The sequence below is a fragment of the Gossypium hirsutum genome, chromosome D07 (genome assembly GCF_007990345.1).
Source record: "Gossypium hirsutum isolate 1008001.06 chromosome D07, Gossypium_hirsutum_v2.1, whole genome shotgun sequence".
Classification (NCBI taxonomy): Eukaryota; Viridiplantae; Streptophyta; class Magnoliopsida; order Malvales; family Malvaceae; genus Gossypium; species Gossypium hirsutum.
The window spans coordinates 58,970,983-58,995,039 of record NC_053443.1 but is presented as its reverse complement, the minus strand read 5'-3'; the positions used below and the strand labels follow the sequence as shown (position 1 = coordinate 58,995,039).

The following is a 24,057-nucleotide window of genomic DNA, read 5'->3' as shown; positions in this document are numbered from 1 at the left end:
AAAAAATAAAGATAAAAGAATCACCTTCATTTTTTTCTTTTAACGTTTGTTGTTCTTTGTATTTTCTTCTTCGTAATCAATACATCTCAAATCTCTAGCTTTTATAGCCGATTACACATTTATCTTTTGTTTCTTTTGTTGTTTCTGCTATTTTTATCATTTGTCTTGTTTTCTTTTTTTCTTTGTAGTTGTTTGTGGTCAACGACGATGGGAGTGACACCGTTGCCATTTCGGTGCAACGATGGTGGGGGAGGCAGCCCTTGGGCGACGCATTCGCTGACGTGGCCAGGAGCAGCGGCGCATAGGGGGTCTAGGGTTTTTTAATTTTTTGAAAAAGTTTAGGTTGTGGGCTTTGGGTTATTGGGTATTAGGGTTTTAGGTTAGGTGATATATTTTGGGCTTAGTTTGGGTTTATAAGATTTGTTTATTTTAATTTATCTGTTTTTTTTTTGTTTTTTTCTCTAGGCCGGGTAAAATTGGCCCATTACAAATACATGAAAGCAAAATCGCGCAAGCAGTTCCTACCAACAGATTATGCCATAGAGTTGTATGAGAAGCTACATTCAATAAGGCAAAGAGGATTAATGATGGAGGAGTATACTTCTAAATTCAACAATCTTTCTATTTGAGTTGGGTTGAATGAAAGCAATGAGCAGATGACGTCTCGTTACCTAGTATTAGGGATGAGATGGGAGTGGTTCGATTAATCAACCTTGAAGATGCACGACAACATGCTTTAATGGCTGAAAAACATGTTTGGTGTTATGGTGTAACAAAACTAATTACTGGGAAGATTGATGATGCGGCAGAAAAAGGAACTGGAGCTATTCAAGGCGTTAAAATTGAACAAACAGCCTTAAAAAATACTCGTGAAGCTTCTTTTATGAATCGCGATGGTGGAGCAAATATGGCAAACCTTTAGAGGGGTGAATGGGAAGTATTTAACGAGATTTTGAGCTATCCAAAGCAGGCATTAGCACTCACATTCGTTGTTTTAATTGTGGCGAAAAAGTCCATAGTTTCTTGTCCTGAATAAAGAGTGAACTTAACTATCATTTGTACCACCACCTAACATATAACCATTTTCTACCCTTGACAACCAAACTACCCTAAATCTAAACTCCAAACCCAATTTCCGGCAGTTTATGGAGTTATAGGAGAGCCCTTAGGGACCAAATTGCACAACAACTTAGATACGACCAACAACACCAACACTATTAGGAACAACTCTACCAGAACCCAGAGATTATTAACAAGTTAAGAGCAACCCCCCCCCCCCATATCAGCAACAACATAGACAAATTTGCTTCATCACTTATGTACAAAGAAAAGAACAAATTGAGTATCCAAAACACTAATCGCAAGCAACTTTCCCTGAACTACACCTCAAGCTTGGCATGAGGAAATGGAAGCCCTGGTGAGAGACCTTCAGCCTTGAGGCCAAATGTAGAAGACATGGATTGGGTCTCTTACTCCAAAACCCCCCTGGCCCTTAAGATAACGGTTATTGAATTTCCAAAATAATAATAATAATAATAATAATAAAGCTTCCCATAGAAGTTTATGAAGGCGACAAAGACCCATTTGAGCACCTGCTGCAAAATACAAATTACGTGGTTGTGTCGGGGGGTAATTGATGCTCTTATATGCAAAGCCTTATACATGACTATGAGAAAAAGAGGAAAAGACTAGTATTTATCACTCCCTAAGGCCTTCATCTGCAACTTTCGGCAACTAGTGTTGGAACACCGGAGCATTGTCAGTGCTAGGGAAAATAAAAATCTAGTCTCACACCATGGATCCATGTACAAGTTAAGTAATTTGAGATAGAAAAAGGGTTTGAAATATAGCTTCTCCTATTCTGAGTAGGCATTGTTGATCCGAATGGATGATTCCGTTCGTAGCAGTAGGGTCACAACGCAACTTTTCTGGCTATGACCTCTGCTTAATCCACCCAATATGAATGACGGAAATTTCAAAATTCTCTCTTTTTAGTGCTACCAAAAAGATATTTCTCAAACTAACTCCATCACCTTCCTCCTCAACATATTTCTCAAACCATACTTCAACACTTACCCAGCCATCATCCAATCTTTAAAGACTCTCAACACAACCATGTACTCTCCTCCATACCTAAACCTTGCATCAAGGTATGCCATTTCTGTTTGTGATTTGGTTTTATTTGATGTATGATAGTAAAAATAGGAAACATATTGATATCATATATCTATATATGATTCTTATTTTGTTTACGGCTAGTGAAGAAAAGAAAATCATAAGCATGGTTAGGGCCCTGACCGTATATTTTAGTGATTAAAAAAATTTAATTAGCCTCTTCTGTTAATCTCATTAACATGGTTGACGGAAGCCACTAGAAATTACCCTCAAAAAATACTTTTTAATAAAAAAATATATTTTAAAAAATAATTAAAATATGCATATAAAATGAATCTGGTCAAATGGAGTGCAAAACTAAAAAAACTTCAAAATTAAAAAAAAAATTAGAAGTTATTAAAAAATCTAAAACGTATATAAAAAATTCAAATGTGTAAAAACTCAAAAAAAAATTATTACTTATTAAAAGTTTTGAAAATATATAAAAGACATGTTCCTAAAAATAAAGAGATAAAAAATAATCAAATCATAATATAAAAATTAAATCCACAGAAATCATAATACAGGGACCTTATGCAAAAAGTTCCATCTTACAATTTGTCCATATGGTAGCTCTTAGAAACCAAACGCCACATCATTTTTATCATGGGGCTGCACTTATTAGCAACAATAGCCAAACATGATCTCTTATCTTCAACCCGTAGCTTCACCCTTTTAATTGCAGGCTTGATCTGCCCTTTTGCTCTCAAATATTGCTTCAATTTCTGGGTTGTTGCTCGACTTTTCATTAATTTGATCGATGCGGGTAGGCTCCCTTTTTTTAGTTGAACCCGATAGTCCTTGAAGCTGATCATCAACTACCAACAACTCTTTAATATTAAGTGAATACATTATTTTTTTATTTTTATATATATTTAGAATTTTTTTAATAAATAATTTTTTTTGAGTTTTTGCATATTTGAATTTTTGGTATACATTTTATAATTTTTTTAGAAAAATATTTTTTATAATTTTTAGTTTTGCACTCATTCAAAATGAATTTGGACAATTATTTATCTAGATTCATTCTATATGTACATTTTAATTCTTTTGAAAAAAAATATTTCTTTTATTTTTGTTAACCTGACATATTATCAGGTGGTAGTTTCTTGGTGACTTCCATTAGTCATGTCAACGAGGTAAATGATCAAACTGATCAACTGACGATTTTCGTTAACAGAAAGAGCCAAATGATATTTTTGAGTTATTAATGACTCAATTGGATGCATTTTTTCATAAAAAAAACTCAACTAATTATTTTTTAGTGATAGCTCTTTCTACCTTATACTATATTATAATAATACATGTCAATATCTAACTTCACTTGAAAGAAATTTTGTTCCACTTACAAAATAATTATCATATATATATGTCTTCTTATATATCCTTTCTTACATTGGTTTTCTGTTAAAAGGCTATTATATTATTTGGTACTTGAATTTAGTTTTAATGTTTAATTTGGACTTAGACTAAATGATTTAATGGATGTTGAGATGTGTACTCTAATAAAAAAAAAGTACTTGATTGAGACAAAAAAGCCTAAGTACCAAATTCAAAATTGAAGCCAAATTTATGCACTTAACTAGGACAAAAAAAAATCAACTACCAAAATGAACATTGAAGCCAAATTAATATACCAAATTGAGACAAAAAAAACTTAAGTGTCAGATTGAACATTGAAACTAAACTTATGTACCAAATAATATATTAATTCTAAATAAAATTGTAATGGCTTAATACCTCATTTGGTACTCGAGCTAGGCATATTTTTCTAATGTGTTGCATGTGTTTCTTTTATCTAATGTGGTAAAAATATTTGAAAAAAGTTATACATTTTGATACCCAAAGGTAACGGTGCTAACTTTTTAGTATTTTGATTTAGATTTTAAGGTTGATTTGGTGAAAGCTAATTGCTAATACTATCAGTTAATTATGAATTTTCATCAAATCAACTCTAAAACTCAAAAAAATCACATCCATCAAATTATATCTAACAAATTCGCAATTAACATTAAACTTATTCCATTAGTTAATTATGCAAATATTATTTGTTTATTATGAATTTTCATCAAATAAATCTTAAAACTTGAATTAATCATTACAAAATTAATATTTTTATCTTTAAGTATCAAAATGTATAACTTTAATCAAATACAAGTACCACATTAGAAAAAAAACGATGGATGGAATTGTAAAGGTTGATTGATAATTTTGTATTAAATTGGGGTGGGGTTAAGATGTGGTAGTAAGAGATAGACATGTTCATGGGTTTAGGCAAAATATTAAGCTCGAAAAATGGGTCTAGGCAAAAAAATTAAGCCCATTTAAAAAAGGGTTAGGTTCAAGCTTGACATTCAAGGCCCAATCATGGCCCAACCCGACCCGTTTTTAATTTTATAATACTTTATATTATGTTATTTTTATATAATATGCAATTTATAACACATTAAAAAAATAAACCTATACTAAATATATAATATTACTCTAATGTAAACATTAAAATAATGTTAATATAAAAATTTTCAATAAATAAAAAAGGTATAAAATTATTAAATATTAAAATAAAATAAATATTTAAAAAAATAATATGAGTGGGCCTAAAATTGGCTTGGGTTAGTTTTTCACAAATATGAATAAGTTTGAGTAAAATTTTAAACCCATATTTTAAATTTAATCGGGTTTAAAAAATATAAAATATATTAACATGATATATTAACATCATGTTTAAGTCGGGCCCAAACAAGAAAAATGGGTATAAAGAGATGATACTAATGGGCAGATAATAAAAGCAGAAACAGCTTTGCCTTATCATCATCACTTTTTGAAATTTGAAACAGGGTAAAATGTAAGCGCAAACCAAGGTAAGCTCAGCTATGTACGTATGTAAATCTATATTACGTAACGGTGGGGGAGTATCAAAAAAATTTATTTCCCCACATTAACATTAAAGGGAATGGCGTTTGAAATTGAAAAAAGAATCTCAATCTTTCCCTTTTAAACATGAATGGAATGGAATGGAAGAAAGAATCAATCACAGCTTTCAAACTTCCTTTTGTTATCTCTAACGATTCATCCATAAACCCCTCCTCGGTTCAATGGACAACACTTCAGCTTCTTCTTCTTCTTTGGCTGCAACTGCAATCCCCCAACAATCCCAATGGCTTCAAACCACTCTATCATGTCAGTCCTTCTCATGCATATCCTCTCTCTATATGTACATATATGTTTGTATATGTTGCTTGCTTTCCTTGTTTAACCTACTTTATCAACTGTTTTTGCAGATTTGGAGGAGAAAATGAAAGCCATGATGACCCTTCTTCAGGAATCTGATAATTCAAAATCCTCATGTCAAATGGCTCATATTTCTCACAACTGGAAACAACAACTCGTTCAAATGTTGGGAGAGTTAAACAGGGCTTACTGTTCTTTAGCACATAAGTATGATCAGTTGAGGTCTAAATCAAAAAGGGTCCTGGAAGCCTCTAATGATCCTATACGAGAGGCCTTCGATACTTGCCACGAGCCTGTCATGGATGATTCTGATTATGAACATCACATATCTGACTTTGAATACCTTAACAAGTTAGCAGATGATCTAGTATTAACACGACAATGCAATATGTCTTTCATGAAAAAACCCGAAGAACAAACGAACCGAGAATTTTCGGATGACGAGGATGTTGTTTTGAAGGTAAATGATGAGTTTCAAAGATTTAAGCCTAAAGCTGCAGAGTTTGAAAAGGAGAGTACATGGTTTCAATTTACAAAGCTTATGGAGGAGAATCTACGGCAGCAAGCAGAGCTATTAAGAAGGAATAATGAGAAGAGAGAAACCATCAACCGGTTACGGTTAAAACTCGAGCAGGTAAAGAGTGAGAACAAGATCCTACAACTGCAGAATTCTCAGAAGTGCCTCTATTGCTCAAAAGTTGGTGTGAAGCGCAATCATTCTCAGAATTCAAGATCAACAGGACTATTTCTAGGCAAGTTCTTCAATGGAGGTTGTTCATAGTTTTTTTTTTTAATTTCCCATTTGTTGATCTGTAATTAAGTTGTCTGCAATTTCTTCCATCAATTCAATAAGCAGTTTATATCAATGCTTAAAGCAATGCTGACTTTCCATTTCTTTCGAATGAAGAACAGTGGGGGAGATTTGTCAATGTAAATATATACATCGTAGTAGATTTCATGCACCGAAAGTGCTCACTATAGCATTACACCCACCATGAATGGTTTTGAGCAAAGCTTTTTCAATGAAACTATATACACCACAATAAAGCACTCAAAATGTGAATAGGATTCCCATGTAACAGTCAGTCAAGACAAAAGCTGAAATGATCTATGAAACAACAAACTTCAAGCCTTGGGAACCCCTTTTTGCCAATGCAATGCCAAGTGCATATACTGGCTCCAGAGTGCAGACTCTTTTGTTGTCAGAACATCAACCCAAATTTAAGTGCAGTTTGAACATAAGCAAAATGATCATTTTACAATTATTTGGAACATAAGTCTCCTCAAATTTTTTGACTGAAAAATTCCAATTTTAGAAACATGGGAAATATAACCGGTGCTTCCAAGTAGGAATTTGTAGATTAAGTAAGAGATTCTAGTTGGCCTCAAGGTTAGAACTGTAGTTGAAAGAAGGCCAATCAAATTTGCAAAATATAAATCCTTGAATAATTGGCACTTTGATGTGCAACAATATATTGTTTTAGATAAATATGAACTCTTAGATGATTCAAAGAAGAAACTAGAAATGTATGATAGTAAATTTGTATGTTTAATTTCAAAACCAAAACATTGCCTCTCCATCCAGACCTAGAGAAGAAGAAAACCAAGCAACTAGGCTGTGCAAAGGTCCACCTGCACGTTCCACAGCAAAAGCAGTGAGGCCACAAGACAGATTAATACTTTCTCTGAAGACTTTGAAGGATGCAAGTCCAACACAATGCAAGAATTAAGAAAAGCACCTCTGTGGATGGAAACTTGGTTGATGCAGTATAGAAAGAAGGGGGCATCCTCTCTCAGAAATGCAATTCTTTTTAATTGCTCCCAAAGTTTATAACTTTACTGGCCTGATCCTTGGGAATCATCCTTGGGAGGGGGTTGGTGTTGGTGTTGGTGTTGGTGTTGGTGCTGGTGCTGGTACTGCTCTTGTTGGTGCACCCTAGCCTGCCCCATCTGCTGATAAATCTGGCTCAAAGCTTGAGGATTTAGCCCCCCAATATGACCTTCTTGGGACAACCCAAGTTCCAAACCAGGAAGTTGCTGCTCGTTAGCTGCGCCCAAGATGGAGGTGAGACTCACCTGACCCATGTTAGTAGGTGGCAAGTCAAAACCAGGAAACCCAAGCTTTTGCAGATAATTTGAACTTTCAGTGCCTAAATTTGTTGTAGATGGACAAGATAATGACTGAAACCCGTAACCACTGACTGGGGACCATAAACCTGTTCCCACATGGTGGGGTCTCCCCAAATTTCCTTCAATTCCCCAACTGGTCCTAGCGCTCCCTGACCCAATAGTACTACTGGACCCCCCTAAATCTTCAAGCCTTTGGTGCAACCCTGCTGATAGAGACGCCCCTTGCTGTGAAACTGAACCTCCAGCAGCTGCCAAAGCTGATGCTGGTATCGTCCCGCTCCCCGTGGCGGCAATTATTGATGGTTCTGCTTGTTGTAACAGCCATTGTATTGTTTCCCCATTGGACCCAATTCCCTGGTCAACTGAAAGATTCTAGCTGCACATAAAGCAGGCATCCTTATCCTCCTGCCTCTTCCTTCAACTTTGGTATGCCTGTCTTTGTTAGAACTTCTCTTTGGTGCCAACTGTTGTTTCTTCCCTTCCTTGTCTGCAATAACAATCTGGGAATCCTGGACTTCACCTACCTTGTTCTCCCCATGTTTTGAGGCTGCTGTTGTTGTTGGGGCAGGCTCAAGAAATTGGCTACTTTCTTTGGAGACTGCTTGGAATCCATTAACAGGTAAAAGGGTGGTGGACTCCTCTTTGATTGAAGAAGGCGACCTGAAAAATGTCCTAGACTTTCCCGAGTTTTCACTGTTTTAGGCAAGAAAATGGAAGACAAAACTATTATTTTATTGAAATCCCAAAGCACACCCCAAATGTCAAAATTTTCAGTCTATATTAGACAAAGATGCAATTTTTTCCCCGTCTCTCCTATATAGTATATTATGATAATAGCATATGCAATGAACTGTGCTTTGTTTTTTTTATCCTTTTTTTTCACTGTGGTGGAGGGTTTTGACTAAAATTTCTGACATGATAGCAACTTTAAGTGCTAATTTAACCTCAAAACTCATCCCTATATGGACATATTCCATAAATTGATGGATTCCCTTACCTTTACATGCTACCCTATATTATTGCAGCAGCAATATATTGGTGCCATCTCTTGTAAGAGACTCAATTTTCGACTTGGATGAATGATTGTTTGACAACTGTTAACATGGGTCTGGAGAAAGAGATTGTTTGCTTGTAATCCACTCTAAAAACAAATACTTTTACCGCAAAACTAATCATGGGGAATCACTGCTTAAAAAGTTAAAAGATTGTAGGAAGTTCGTTTTTTTTCTTCTTCTTTAGTTTCAGTTACATAATCTGCCAAAACAAGTTTGTTGCAGTTACAATTGAAGGATTTGATGATGCGTCCAGTCAGCTCAATTTGGAAATACTCCACTATAGAAGTGGGATCCTCAGTTCCTGATAGTTCATGGACCATCTTCAAAACAAAAACCCCTTTATAACATTCAGTGTTAGATGTTGGCCCTTGAAGACAGCTTGTCCACAAATATGTTGAAGGACAATGATTCCCATTGACTGTCATAATGTAGGGTTCATAAACTGTGTTTTGTCCTATAGTTTGGGATTAAGAAAAATGAAACTAAATATATGAAAACATTCTTTGATGAATATTTTCTTTTAGAAAAACAAGTGGGGATGCTTTGATGAATTCTCTGTTTAAGCTAAGGGAAATGATCACAAAGGTACATTTGTCAAAGGAATTAAAAACCCTTTAGATTGAGTGGATGCCAATGACAGCTTGAGGAAAAAGATAGGGACACCTTTGATTTTCTCCTACGAAAAAGAAGTCCATTTTCAAGTGATTTCTTTTGTCTCAAACCCAATTTTATTTATATGGTGATGTAGTGATCACATATAAAAATACTATTAAATCATATCTAACCCAACATCCCATTTGCCTATGAATGTACCACTTATTGGCTAAGTGTTTGAAAATGTGCTAGAGTTTTGACATTCTCATTGCATGAATAATTTAATGCAATTCTTTGTTCACCATAGTGGATTTCATTGCATATGTACACATCACTTAAGTAATTATCTCTTTTTTCTTTAATCATTCTCCCAAACTTGATTATTAAGTCATGAATCATTGAAGACATGAGGGAAAATGTTTCTTTTAAAAAAGAAAAAGAAAAAAAAAACTTATGGATTTGGTTTGATGTAGAGAAGATCAATTCCTTTGTGTTGAGATGATAATTATGGGTAGAAGTGGGAATGTGATTGCATTGCTTGTCACATGTGCTTCCCATCAAGGAGACAAAGGGAATATAACTTGTTTGCTTTTGTTTACATGTGGAGAAGAAAACCAATTCCATTGGAAAAACCATAAACAACTTTGCATGCTTTTGTTAATGGGGTTTGATTTCTTCAAGTCATTAATTTTTCTCATTAGGGTTAAGCTTTGGATATTTGATTTGTTTGTTTAAAACTACTCCCATCCTTTTCAAAACTTTTGCTTTTGCCTTATTTGAATGCCAAAGCCAAAGGGTAGTGCACCAAAATTTTGGTAATTTCCCCTATCAATCTAAGGGACTAATTATTTAGGGTAAATTATATCATTAGTTACTAAATTATGAACAAATTTTTGTTTTGGTCACTTAACTAAAAAAAGTTACAATTTGGTCACTGAACTATTCGAAAGTTTTCATTTAAATCACTAAGTTGCTAAGTTTTTCTTTTTCAAAAGTTTTGCCAGTGAGCTCTTACTGACAATTTGACAATCGATTCAGTGGATCAGTATCCCTCGACAAGTAGAATAACATACCTTAGATTGAAGTCGATCTAACAGTCAATGTTGGAGATAAAAAAAAAGCTGTTTGAACTTTGGTTCATAGATTTGTGATGTATAAAGCTATTTCATGAAAAAAAATTAACTTTAAAGAGAAAGGGAAAGAAAGTTTTTGATTAGTGCAAGTAGGGGGTGCATAATTCGGGTAAAACCAAAAAAATTCGGTTAACCGACCGAATTCGGTTAATCGGTCGGTTAACCGAATTTTTTCGGTCGGGGGTCGGTTAATTTTTTTATGATTTTTTTGGTTAACGGTTAATTCGGTTCGAAACCGGTCGGTTAACCGAAAAAATTAATAAATAAAATTATCCAACCCAACTCAATTACCAACCCAATCCAATTACTCAACCCAATAAAACTAAAACTAAAGTCTACCCAATTACCCAACCCAATAAAACTAAAACTAAAACTAAAGTCTACCCAATTACCAACTCAATAAAAATAAAACTAAAGTCTAACTCTTAAGTATCTACCCAATTACACATGTTTTTTTTTTTTAGGTTTAATGCAAATGGAGATTTTTTGGAGAGAAGAAAAGGATATAAATGGAGAATATTAAATACTTACATTTCAACTATGTGTTAATTTCAAGAATTATGTAATGTTTTTAATTATGTAGTGATTCAAAGACTTATGTAATATTTTTAATTATGTAGTGATTCAATTCGGGTAATTCGGGTAATTCGGTTAATTTTTAACCAAAAATAAAAACCATACAATTTTCGGTTAATTCGGTTAACCGACTTAATTAACCGAAAAATTTTCGGTTCGGTTAATTTTTAAAAAAAAAATCGGTTCGGTTAACGGTTAAAAATTTTCGAAGGTCGGATAATTCGGTTATAGCTATTTCGGGTCGGTTAACCGAATGCACACCCCTAAGTGCAGGAAGTGCAAGTAGAGAAAATCATATAACATCTATTTTAACAGTCCAATGACTTAAATAAAAATTTTTGAATAGCTAATGACCAAAATAAAAATTTAACCATAATTTAATGATTAATGATATAGTTTAGGCAATTATTTATGACAATGAAAGATATGGATGTAGCTTTAGCTTTGGGAAATCATGATGTTAAAGCCAATGCATCCATCTTATCTTAATATTTAACTGAATGGTATAGTCATGATCCATGATGTAGGCCTAGTTTAGAAATGCTTCTTAAAATATTTTTGGGGAGAAGCTAAAATGTTCAGTTTATGATAAAAGTGCTTTTCGCCCAATTGTTGGCTTGAGAGAAGCAATTTTTCTCTTAAAAATCAGCTTGTTTAGAAATGCTTTTATCTCAAAAATACTTTTGAGAAGCATCCCTGAACTAAGTTTAACGGTTTCCAACTTTAAAACAAAAAAAAAAAAAACTTTAAACCTTGTTTAATAATTGAAATGTCCTTTTTGCACATATGGCATTATTGCTTTGATTACACAAGACTTTGTAGGACATCTCTTTTGGCATTCAATCCAAACCTGTGCTGTATAATAGGCAATAAATGTGTTATTGGATCCAAAATTCACAGCCCTTTTGGTACTCCATTGAATTTTGCTCTTCTACACTTGTGATGCATATGTCTAATACATACAAGGACGAAATTAAAATAATGTTGAAATGTTAATGAAAGATTTGTAAAATATAATTTTATCAATATTAAAAACTTTTTCAAACGCTTTACATGCTATATGTAGACATATATGGTTAGAAACATTACTGTTTTTATTAGTTAGAAATATTTGTGACATAATTGAATAACTAAATGTAAATAGGTGAGGTTTTGAGTTCTTTTAGATGGACTATATGTAGTAAAAGGTTGTTTTTTTTTTAATACAACAATCTAATAAATGTATAAATTAATTATCATAGATATATTTTTAATTATTATTTAATTTAAAATCATTCTAATACAAATGTATATTTTAAAATAAATATATAAAAAGGTTATAATGATTTATTATATAAAATATATAATTCTAAATTTTATAATAATAAAGTTATATGAATTAATCATAAATAAGTATATATAATTAACGAAGCATTAATTATTTATCAATAAATTCATTATTTAAGATAAATACAAATTTAATATTTTTTATTATTTAATATGATATATATTTATTTTATATATAACTAAATATAATGTCTTTTGTGGTCATTTTATACTTCACCTTACTTTTAAAATTGTATTTTAATCCAAACACACAACTCACCATTTGGGTAAAAATATAGGCCCGAAAGATGGACTTGGTTGAAAAGAAGGCTCGTTTAAAAAACAGGTTGGGCATCGGGTAAGGTTTTTTGCCTAGGCTAGGTCGGATTAGCAAAAAGACAAAAAAATCTAATGTTTTCTTGTTGTTTTACTACTATTTTTTTGTTGTTTTCTCACTGTTTTTCTACCATTTCACAATTATGTTACAACTATTTTGTTGTTATTATTTAGATATTATATAACTCTTGTTTTATTGTTAATTTTGTTATTATTTTAAAGGCATTTACTTGTTAAGTTACATCTATCTTACTGTTATTTAAGTATAAATATATTTTTAATTTTTAATTTGTTAAGAAATATTTATTTTAATATTTTTATTATTTTCTATGCATTATATTTTTCAAATTTTTTATATAAAAAATAATTAATCAAATTTAAATTTTAATATTTTTATACGAGTTAAATTTGGGCAAAATTTACACCTATTTTTTAGGCGGACCAAATTTAGATCTAGCAACCTAGACAATACTTAACTCCACAACATGTCTATACACCTAGCATATAAGGAGGGACTATTATTACATTAAGGTCCACACAACTACTTGGGCCAAAAAGCTGATAGATGGAGGTAAAGAAAACTCCAGAGCCAACAAATTCTGACACAAGAACCCAAAGAATGTTGGAAATGTCTTAACACAAAACGCGACTATTTTACCTATTTAACCCCAAAAAGTAATATTTACAAAAATACTATAGTTTAAAAATATTCACTTAAATGATTTAAAATAACAATAAATTTGAGCTATAAAAATTAGATAGCCGGTATTATTATTTTTTTATTAAAAAATAAATTTTAGGATTTTGAACATTAAATAGCCACACCTATGTATTTTTTTTCAAAATTTTTTTGGGTGCTGCAGGGCCGACGCCCTATTTATTTGCTTGTCCATTTATTTCATTTTATTGTTCTTAAGAACATGATCGGAGTTCATTATTTTCCATACTCCGTCAAGAAATTTCATATTCCCGGTGACCATTCCCAAATTCGGGCATGGAGAAAAATTTGAAAACAAAATGGTATTGATTATTTACATCAGACTGGAAGAATCAAAGAACCAAATATAAAAGAAAAGAAAATGAACCCAAAATGAAAACTCAAAAACAGAAGAACCCATTTTCGTCTCTACTCGGATTATCGACATTGTGGTATTCCCTTTGAAAATCCCAACGGAATGAAGGAGTCTCGAAGAAGCTATGACCTTGTTTGGCGGTTCATTGGACCAGTGTAGACCGACTCAAGGATAGTCTAAAACTCTATTTGGTTTTGTTTTGGAGAAATCCAAACGATTGAGGTTGAAGAGGAAAGAAAGAGTCGTAATTGGCTCTCAATTTCTTGTCGGTCGAATGGCAGAAGAGAGCATCGACAATGGTGGCTTTGGTTCGTCGGGAAAAGGGGGGAGAACAGGGATTTGGTGATTGAAAAATTTTACCAAAGAAAAATAAAAATCTTCTTTGCACATGGAAATAATTTTTTATTTTAAATAATAATTTAATAAATATGTAAAAATAAACAAATAAATAATTACATCAATTTTAAATAAACGATAAATGATTACATCGATAATAAAAATATTATACTTATTATTATATTTTATATTTAATTTTCTTTTATAAATATCAAATAACTCAAAATTTTAATTATATACAATATTTAGTTCGATATCCTTAAGAATCATTTTCAATTCTCAGAGCTACAATAATTAATTTTACTATTACCACAGTTTTAGTCATCAAAATTTTTGTATCATTTAATTTTTGGACAATTTAAATATAAGAATAAAAATTAGTAACGGTTGACTTGAAAATCTAAAATAGTGGGAATCCAAAACAACTCAAAGTGGCATGACTTGGTGGATTCACATTCACCTGATGTCATTTCAAAGTCTTTGGTTCATTGGAACCCCACATACATGATCACTTTAATTATAGCATCTGCGGTTTGAGTATACAATCCCAATATGGTATGTATAAATCTGTTGGAGACTTCCCCATTATTCACACAATCAACATTCAAAAAAATAAACAACGCATTCACATGTTTATAGTTAGTCATAAGAGATAGGAAGGAGTGGAACTCAACTTTTTCTTAGATAGAGTCGTTATTGTTGGGAGAATTTTACCTAAATATTATTTCGATCCGAGTGAGAATAATCTTAGATAGTAAAATGGACAAAAACACTTATGATTATTATTGGGGGGGGAGTCGGCTCTCTTTTGATAGAAACTTTTCAAGTGTTGTTCGTCGTTGAACCATGATGAAAGTATTGTGTCTAGGGTGTCTATGCTCGATTTTAGTCCTGAATTTTGTCTCTCTACTCCAAAAAGAGACAAAGAGATTCATGGAGTTTAGCAAAAGCGCCTAATTCACTAAGAAAATATTTGTAACATTTTTTGTTTTCAGTGGGATTAGCTTGGACACCTTAAGTACAATATCACTATTGTCAATTGCTAAAAAATCAATTTATCTCTACTTAATCCCGTCAAATTTCGTGAGCTCTCCTCGAAGTAGGGAGATAACATTCAAGTTAAAACCAAGCATAGACACCTTAAGGACAATATCACTATTTTCAACTCTACTTAATCCTGTCAAATTTCGTGAGCTCTCCTCAAAGTAGGGAGATAAAAATCAAATTAAAACCAAACATAGACACCTTAAGCACAATATCACCATTGGCAACCTACTTAATCCTAAAAAGAGGTGAGGTTATTAAAAGGAATGTATTATAAATAGATTGTTTGATTTTGTTTAAGACATGGTAGGTTCCCAATCCCAAATTAAAATTAGATATTGAGCAAGTTGTGGAATTGATTAAATTATTCCCAGGTAAGTGTGACAGTCGCATTATGTTATTTAGCCACCATCCAGTGGCTGATATAATGCCATTAAAGAAAACGAAGCCATCAATTGAAACCCTGTAACTTCAACGGCTGCTTTCAAGTCAAATGCATTACAATATGTATCTTTTCAATTAGTTGGGCTAAGTAAATTTTGAATCTTATTATTATATTTCATTTTGCTCTATCTACCGTTATACTTTAACCATATTTTTATTTTAATATTTAATAATAATAATTAATTCTATTTTATCTCGATTAATATCAATATTATTATTAATACAATACGTATGGATTAAAGAAAGATGCGGAGGAAGTTTGATTTTGGGCTCCTTTTGTTCAATGGTATAATTGCACTTTTAATGCCTCGTTAATGTAAATAGTTTAATTTTATCCTTTTTAGCTTTTTCTAAATTAGATAATTATAAATTTGGCCACTCCCAAAAGTTAAAAATTCACTTAAGCCATTTTTTTTATATAACTTTAGCTTGAACCCCTAAAATTTTGTAGTTTTATCTCATCTGAATTTCATATAATGATTGACTTCGCCTTGTGTAAAATACATTAAACATAACTATTACAAATAAAAATACACCAATTACTTGATCTAATTATGATATAACCTTAGGGTTGTAACCAAATAGAACATTCGATGAAAAAGTCATAAGCAGTTTCGTTTTTTTTTTCATTTATGTTCATACATCAAGCTAAATAAATGAATATAAACAAGATGTTGAGATCTACTTATTAAATGAATTAAATATGAACATAAAATTACTTAACACAATTCCTCACAATTCTCTATACTCCTAACAAAATAAAGCATCCAAGATATAAACTTTAGAGATCCATTATTTGAAGCTAATAAATACTTTTTCACCTAGCTTGAGATAAGTCGTCTATCAAATCTATTTTAAGTCTTAACGAGTAAAATTTTGTTGTTTTTAAAATTCGACCCACCAAATATTTTATTATGTGTAATGTTATGTCAGCTTGTTATTTCAATATACTACTTACTAAAAATTTAGTTAATGGATTAACGTCTATAATTTGAGTCAAGACTTAAATTTCAAATTCAAAAAGTATAAGGACTTAGAATGATTCGATTAGAGAATATGGATCAAACCTACAACTGTATGCATAGTGCATAACTAGTAATTGAATTTAACCAAACAGATTTGACTGAACGATTTGGATCAAGACTAAAATTTAAAAAAGTGTAGGGATTAAAATTGATCAAATTAAAGTATAAGGATTAAATCCACAACTTTCGCAAAGCGCAGAGACTAATAGCAGAATTTAAACAAAAGATTCATCTAACAAATATGAAATGGTGAAGTCAGTAAGCCGCTTAATGTACAATGAAAGCAGGGATGGAGACAAGGGGGTGGCATGGCCGTGGCCCTCCCTAAAATGGAAAATTTCACCTTTATTCCTTTTATAATTTTAAAAAACTTAAATTAATATATGATAAAATTACACTTTGGCCCCTTCAAAAATGAGAAAATTTTGATTTAATCCTTTAAAAAGTATAAAGATATAGACTATTAAAATAATGAAAATTTACTTTTATTATCATAAAAATATATAACTTTATTCTATCCCCTTAACAAATTTTTCCCCTACCCTAAACCCTAAATCCTAAATCTCATTGTCGAGTATGGAAGTAAAAATATATCGATGAACATCAACAAACTTAACAACCTAGAAAAACTGTAAAACACGTGGAGTTCGTCAAGATGCATTGTATATAGAAATCAATCGCAACATGTGGATGGTGATGTTACTATTAATAGTGTTAGCGGGGAAAGCCGGCAAAATACTCGAAACAAAAAGGAAATAATAAATAATTGTTGGCTGCCAGAGCATTCACGCCTCTGCACTGCTTTTTCCAACAAACATTAATTAATAGCTATATATTTCTGATATAAACCCATCATCTAGGAATGGTATAGGTTATAGTATAGGCTACCTCCAAAAATATGAAATATCTCCAAGGCTGAAGGCTCAAGCTTGATTCATTTCACCACTAGCAAAGGTGGAGGTAAATGACCTATGAACACTTTTTTTTTTCTTTTGGTGTTTTCTTTCTTGGTTTTATTTGATTTTGTTGTTCTTTGATGATGATTGGCAGTTTGGTTTTGTTTGAGAATGGAGAATCAAGCAAAAAAGGTGCTTCTCACTTCCAATGGAGATGACATGTCAATGAACATTGCTTTGCATTTAGCCAAACGTGGTTGCAGGTTCAAATCAGTCTCCTTTATGGTTTTGCATATGTTTGGTTTCTTGGGATTTGGGTTTATTTCCACGTTCAATCCGATCCATTATGTTTATGCATGCACTTCATATTAAACAAAAAAGTACTACTTAAAGAATGATGTTTTTGGTTTTGTGAGCAGGTTGGTTATGATGGGAAATGAATGGTGCCTGAGGAGTGTGAGAGAGAAGATAATGGGTTCAATAAGTGATAATATAGTCCCAATAGAAGTGGTTGGATTGGATATGGAGGAGGAAAGAGAAGGCATTTTTGATGAGGCTGTAGATAAAGCTTGGAAAGTGTTCGGATCCATTGATGCATTTGTGAATTGTTATGCTTACGAAGGTAGATATATCTGTCATAGATATTGTTTAATCAAGTAATTCTTAAATGAAAGTTGGCCATTTTCTCTTTCCTGTTTGGTGCCAGAGAAAATGTCCACATGGCCGTAATTTGAGATTCCTGGCAATAGAACAGTCCTTTTTGAAGCCTTTAAAAACTCTTGTAAAATCATCAACCTGCTTCTCAACTCCCTTATGCTTATAAAAAAACATATTAGGGCTGAAAATTTCAAGGTGAATGAAACAACAATTCCGTTCACATGCCTAATAGTTTATCAAGAATTTTAGTGTAGACCATAAACTAACCCTGTCTAACTGCATGAAACAGGAAAGATGCAAGACCATTTGCAATTAGGTGAAGAAGAGTTTAGAAAAATTATAAAAATAAACTTCATGGCTGTATGGTTTCTACTAAAAGCTGTTGGTAAGAGAATGCGAGACCATAAATCAGGGGGTTCCATTGTGCTCATGACCACATTCCTCGGAGCCGAAAGAGGACTTTATCAAGGAGCTGCTGCTTATGGTTCATCCTTGGCTGCAGTCCAGCAGTTGGTCAGAGTAAGTAAATTCATTAACATTGCTTGTGGCTTTATGATATTCCCTTCGTTGCTGAGTATTTCCGTCGGTTTTATTTAAGTTATCGGCTATGGAGATTGGGAAATACAAGGTTAGGGTTAATGCAATAGCTCGTGGTTTACACATAGATGATGAATTTCCAGAGTCAGTTGGGAAGGAAATAGCAGAGAAGTTGGTGGAAAGAGCAGCACCCTTGCAGAGATGGCTGGATGTTAAAAGGGATGTAGCTTCAACTGTTATCTATTTAATCAGTGATGGTTCAAGATATATGACTGGAACAACTATATTTGTTGATGGGGCACAATCAATGACAAGGCCTCGAATGAAATCATATATGTAGTTGTTTTGCATCTCTTTCTATACTCTCATGCACATGATATCTTTATTCCTATAAAATTATATCAAATCTCGAAATTTATTTAGAAAATTGAAGTTAATTACATCAAACATTCTTAAATTAGAATTTTCATTTTAAAATAGTCATTAAACTTTAAAACATTTTAATTATATGCTATGTTTTATCAATAAAATTCTCTCTTTATTAGAATCACATTTTATGTCATTTAATTAATATACATATATGATATGCTGAAAACATAGAGCCCACAGTATGGGCTCCTTATCATTTTGTGGCATGTTATGCCCATTAGAAAGCCGGGAAAGGCTCACACGACAAAAATAAATAAATAAATAAATAAATAAATAATCGAAGTAGAGCTGATGAGAGAACCCCTCATGGAAGGCCTACACAAAGTGGACGAAAAAACAAATAAAAGGGGAATTTTTTTTCAGCTATTTTTTATTCTTGTTGGAGGTTCGTAATTACTTTCCTTAATAATATAATTTTTAATGTACGAATGATATACAATAAATTTATATTATAATTGTCGAAACCTTTTTTTAAATCGACTTTTATTTTAAAACGAAAATGGAGTCGCCACCAATCCTTTTATTTAGGTGTGATCGGATCACCTCAAAACTCATTTTAATAAAATGTTAGGTTTAAAACGATACTTTTTGGTCTACAAAATCCAGGAAATGGGTTCGGGAGTCTGTTACACACGAGGAACGATTAGCACCCTCATGACGCCCAAAATTGGTATCTAGTAGATTACTTGGTGTCTTAGTGTCGAGAATATTGAAAATTTGAAGGGAGTTTAAAACACGATCTCACCTTGCCTAATGATATTTTTAATTAAAATCACTTAAGTAAATTTAAACACATGTAAAAGACCTTCTTATCTCGAGGTAAACAAAAAGGTCACGTCCCGTAAGTTTGGACACGACGTATCGAATCTTCACAAATAAGCTTACTCATTATTTGATAATTAATTAGATCTCATGTGTTTTAGTTTTAAAAGGGATGTTCGGTTATCTAGGGTAAAGGAGAAAGCCGAACCCCGTAAGTTAGGGCATGACTTCTCAAATCTCCAAATACGGAACATTGCCTTAATTTTAAAATTTTACTTTTTTATGGTATCGAGTAAGAACAAATGTAATACTCAAAGCAATGTGCATCTAACTTACTTGGGCATAGCATAAAAACGGATAATTATATTTAAACATAATGTATGATATAGTGATAATGAAATAATATAAAATAGGTATATGGGTAGAATATTAGAATGATATATAATAAATAAATAAAGGAATACTATAATAATACTAATTTAATTATAATAATATTATTATTAATAATCAGATCATAATAATAATAAAATAAATAAGGTAACTTAAAATAAAAATAAAAATAAAAAATGCATGATTAAAAATATAAATAGACATGACATGAAAGTGCCAAAAATAATAAGAGAAATAATAGAATAACAAGAACAAAAAATAAAAATAAAAGAAAAACGACAATAATAATAAATGCACAAATAAAATGCACAAATAAAAGAATACAAACAATCTAATTTTAAAGTATAAAAATAAATAAATACGGTTTGTAAGAAGGATTGAAGTTAAATAAGCAAAGGATAAAATTGAAATTTAAATAAAATTAAGGAGTATAAATTGTAAATACTAATAGAAAAAAACTAATAAAACAGAAGAAATGACCAAAATGAAATGCGCGAAAAGATCTGAGGTCAAAACTTCCGAAAACCCACTAAAAACCAAAAACCAAAAACAAAAAAACCCTCTCGGTTCTCTGCGTTTCCAAGGGTGCCCATCATCCCCGTTTTCGACGTAGCCTCCGGCGAACCAAAGGCGATTCAGAGGCGGGGTCCTCGCCCACTCACTGTGGTGAGACATGAAACGGCATGGTAACTTTTTTAACCCTTTTCCTTTTTTCCTTTTTATGTTTTTTAAAAATAAAAAATAAAAATAACATATCTAAAAAAATCACCTTTTTAAAAATTTCTTTTAGTTTTGCTTTCTGATTTCTACCTTTAAAAAAATCAGTCCGAATACAATCTGCTTCCATGGCTTTTGTAGCCATTATACACTATTTATTATATATTTTTTTGAATTTTCTTGTTGTTTTTGTTGTCCTTGTTTCTTTCTCTTTGTAGGTGGCGGTGCGTAGTCAATGACGATAGAAGAAGCAGGCCCTTGCCATTTTAGCGAAATGGCAGCAGAAAGGGCAGACCTCGGGATGAGGGGCCTCGGGTGGCGTGATCGAGGAGAGGAGCGTTGCTAGAAACCCTAGGGTTTCTGACTTTTCTGAAACTAGTTTAGGTTTTTGGGCCATTGGGCCTTTTTTGTATTTGGGCTTTGCAATTGGACTTGAACTTTTATTTATTTGGTTTTATTTATTTTATTATTTTTTGGTTTATGGTGGGCCGGACAAAATTGGCCTGTTACAATAATAATATATAAGATGAGGGATTTATTTAATAATCCAATTGTTGAATTTATTGATATAGTTGTATTTTTCATGCATATAAATTTTCAAATTGAATTGATATCATATTGATCTAAAAAAATGTATATATATTAATATTTATTGAATAGTTAAAAGTCTTTTACATAAAACAAACAGTTAGAAAATTTTAATTTATATTAAATTTGACATGTATGGTTTATATAAATGAAATATGAAATATGATATTAGATCATGAATATTAATCATACAAAAAAATGCAGAAAGGTGTTTTGCATCGGTAATATAAGTGGACCCCTCAAGTCATAGACCTACTTATTACAGCTTCCACAGAATGCCCTCAAGTAGAGGTGTCCATGGGCTGGTCCAAGCCCAATCAAAATTTTAGACTCATTTGTTATGTTTCGCCCGCTCATATTAAATTTTTTTATATTATTATATATATAATACATAAAAAAAACTAAAAATATTAAAATAAATGTTTCTCAACAACTTCAAAATAAGTTTAAAAAATGTATACTTAAATAACATGCAACTTAACAAGCAAATGTCTCTAAAATAATGATAAAATTAAGCGTAAACTACCAAAATAGTCACTTTTGTTTGTCTCAGGTTACATTTTAGTCACTTATGTTTGAAATGTTACATTTTAGTCATTTACGTTTTCGTGTTGTAACATTTTAATCACTGTGCTATTAATTTCCATTAATGGTATAACAGTAAGCTGACATGACACGTTAAATCATCATTTCAAAAATAAATTTTAGGTTAAATTCTAAAATTGATCCCTATATTTTTCATTTTGAGCAATTTAAATTTTTTTTTTGTTCTTTTAACTTTCATTTTTTCCCAATCTCTTCTGTTTCTCCCTTTGTTTTCCTCCCTTTTAATTTCTTTTAACGTAGTTTTTCTATGTTTTCCATTTGTTAAAACTAGTCCACAAGCTCGCTTCACTCGAAAAAAAATAAATTGTTCAAAGAAATAAAAGTATAGGGACTAGTTTTAACAAATAGAAAACATAGAAAAACTATGTTAAAAGAAATGGAGAAGGGAGAAAAACAGAGGAAGAAGCAGAAGAGAATGTAAAATAAAGAAAAAAAAGGAAGTTAAAAGAACATAAAAGAAAAAATGAAATGGTTCAAAATGAAAAAAATATGGGGACCAATTGTATAAATTAACCTAATTTTTTTGTTTTAAATGATGATTTAACGTGCCACGTTAGCTTACTGATATACCGTTAACGACAATTAACAGCTCAGTGACTAGAATGTTACAACATGATAACGTAAGTGACTAAAACGTAATATTTCAAACATAAGTGACTAAAATGTAGCATGAGGTAAACAAATGTGACTATTTTAATAGTTTACCTTAAAATTAATAATAAAACAAGGGTTATATAATATTCAAACAATAACAACAAAATAATAGTAATATAATAGTGAAATGGTACCATAAAACCTCTATAAAATAATACCCTTGGGACCCAAAAAATTATTATTTTATCGAGGCTATTAGTTTATTGATAAATGAATATTTTATTAATTTATCAATAAATTAATATTTATTAATTTAGAGAACATTTTATACTTTATGCATGAGTTTTTTTTAATCAAAATCCAATATGCATGTAGGTGCAATGAATCAAAGTTAATTGGTTCATGTAACAAAAAAGAAAGTGAATTCATGTAACCAAAAAGAAAAAAGAGTTAATGGTTTCAAAATCCAATATGTATATATTCATTAGATAGATTTAAAATTTTATTATAAATAAACATATGTACATATCAAAATATTGTAATTCATATAATTTTTTCCTCCATGACTTCCCATTTGAAAGGTGTAAAAAAGTCTACATTGACAGGTGAGATGAGAAAAACATTATGTGAGTACAAAAATGAGCATCCCTTTTAAGTCAAAAAGATTTGCAACAGTGGGTTCAACAAACATTTGATCTCTCTGTTAGCCAATCAACAATATCAAATACTCTTAAAAAGGTCATCTGAATATTTGTCAAAAGAGAAAGAATAGCAATGCTAAAAGGCACAGATCAACCAAATATCCCAAATTAGAGAAAGTATTGTATGAGTGGTTTCTCCAATATCAAGAGAAAGTAAACATGACTGGAGAAATGATTCAAATTAAAGCAAAAGAGTTTCTGCAGAAAATGTATAGTAATGCAAATTCTGAATATAACTTCTCAATTGGTTGGCTAGAACAGTTCAAGGCAAGACATGAGATTAAGTCTTATAGAAGATTTGGTGAAAGTGGTTCAGTTGTTATGGAGAATATTGAAGATGCTTTACCTCAAATAAGAGCTAAATTGGAAAATTTTTATTGGAAGGATATCTATAATATGGATGAAACATATTTATTTTATCGTTTGCAAGCGGATCATTCACTGGCTACAATGCAATTAGAATGACAAAAAAGGGATAAGGAAAGACTTATTGTTGTGGTTTGTTGCAATGGGGATGGCTCAAATAAAGTGCCTCTTTGGGTTATTGGTAAGTTTGCTAATCCTAGATGCTTCAAACTGTGAATATTGACAATCTTAACTGTTATTATCGAGCCAACAAAAAAGCATGGATGATTGGATTACTTTTTCAATATTTTGTTCACTGGTTTGATGCTAGAATGACTAGTAGAAAGGTGTTGCTTGTTGACACCATTTTTGGATTAAAAACGGGATCGACTTGGGTTT

The 24,057-nt window shown here is 31.6% G+C and overlaps 3 protein-coding genes across 3 annotated transcripts; 2 read left to right on the top strand and 1 right to left on the bottom strand.

Moving 5' to 3' along the window:
* Positions 1 to 4,963: 4,963 nt before the first annotated feature.
* LOC107935825 (uncharacterized) lies at positions 4,964 to 6,347 on the top strand. The gene is made up of 2 exons (XM_016868444.2): positions 4,964 to 5,334; positions 5,436 to 6,347. Exons 1-2 carry the CDS (start codon positions 5,250 to 5,252, stop codon positions 6,164 to 6,166), a joined length of 816 nt encoding a protein of 271 aa, XP_016723933.1. The 5' UTR covers positions 4,964 to 5,249; the 3' UTR covers positions 6,167 to 6,347.
* Positions 6,348 to 6,808: 461 nt separating this feature from the next.
* On the bottom strand, positions 6,809 to 8,527 carry LOC107935824 (transcription factor TCP20). The gene is given in 4 exon segments (XM_016868443.2): positions 6,809 to 7,017; positions 7,125 to 7,859; positions 7,862 to 8,063; positions 8,066 to 8,527. Coding segments are annotated over 3 exon segments (903 nt in total). The 5' UTR covers positions 8,129 to 8,527; the 3' UTR covers positions 6,809 to 7,017; positions 7,125 to 7,221.
* An 8,678-nt stretch (positions 8,528 to 17,205) lies between these two features.
* LOC107935833 (levodione reductase) lies at positions 17,206 to 18,953 on the top strand. The gene is made up of 5 exons (XM_016868451.2): positions 17,206 to 17,396; positions 17,487 to 17,595; positions 17,752 to 17,954; positions 18,279 to 18,508; positions 18,588 to 18,953. The coding sequence occupies exons 2-5, from the start codon at positions 17,504 to 17,506 to the stop codon at positions 18,864 to 18,866; spliced, it is 804 nt and encodes a 267-aa protein (XP_016723940.1). The 5' UTR covers positions 17,206 to 17,396; positions 17,487 to 17,503; the 3' UTR covers positions 18,867 to 18,953.
* Positions 18,954 to 24,057: the final 5,104 nt, after the last annotated feature.

Coding starts and splice junctions, on each gene's coding strand:
- LOC107935825 (XM_016868444.2), top strand. CDS start 5,250: ATGGACAACACTTCAGCTTCTTCTTCTTCTTTGGCTGCAACTGCAATC. Junction 5,335..5,435: donor GCTTCAAACCACTCTATCAT/GTCAGTCCTTCT, acceptor CTGTTTTTGCAG/ATTTGGAGGAGAAAATGAAA.
- LOC107935833 (XM_016868451.2), top strand. CDS start 17,504: ATGGAGAATCAAGCAAAAAAGGTGCTTCTCACTTCCAATGGAGATGAC. Junction 17,596..17,751: donor TTAGCCAAACGTGGTTGCAG/GTTCAAATCAGT, acceptor TTTTGTGAGCAG/GTTGGTTATGATGGGAAATG. Junction 17,955..18,278: donor GAATTGTTATGCTTACGAAG/GTAGATATATCT, acceptor TGCATGAAACAG/GAAAGATGCAAGACCATTTG.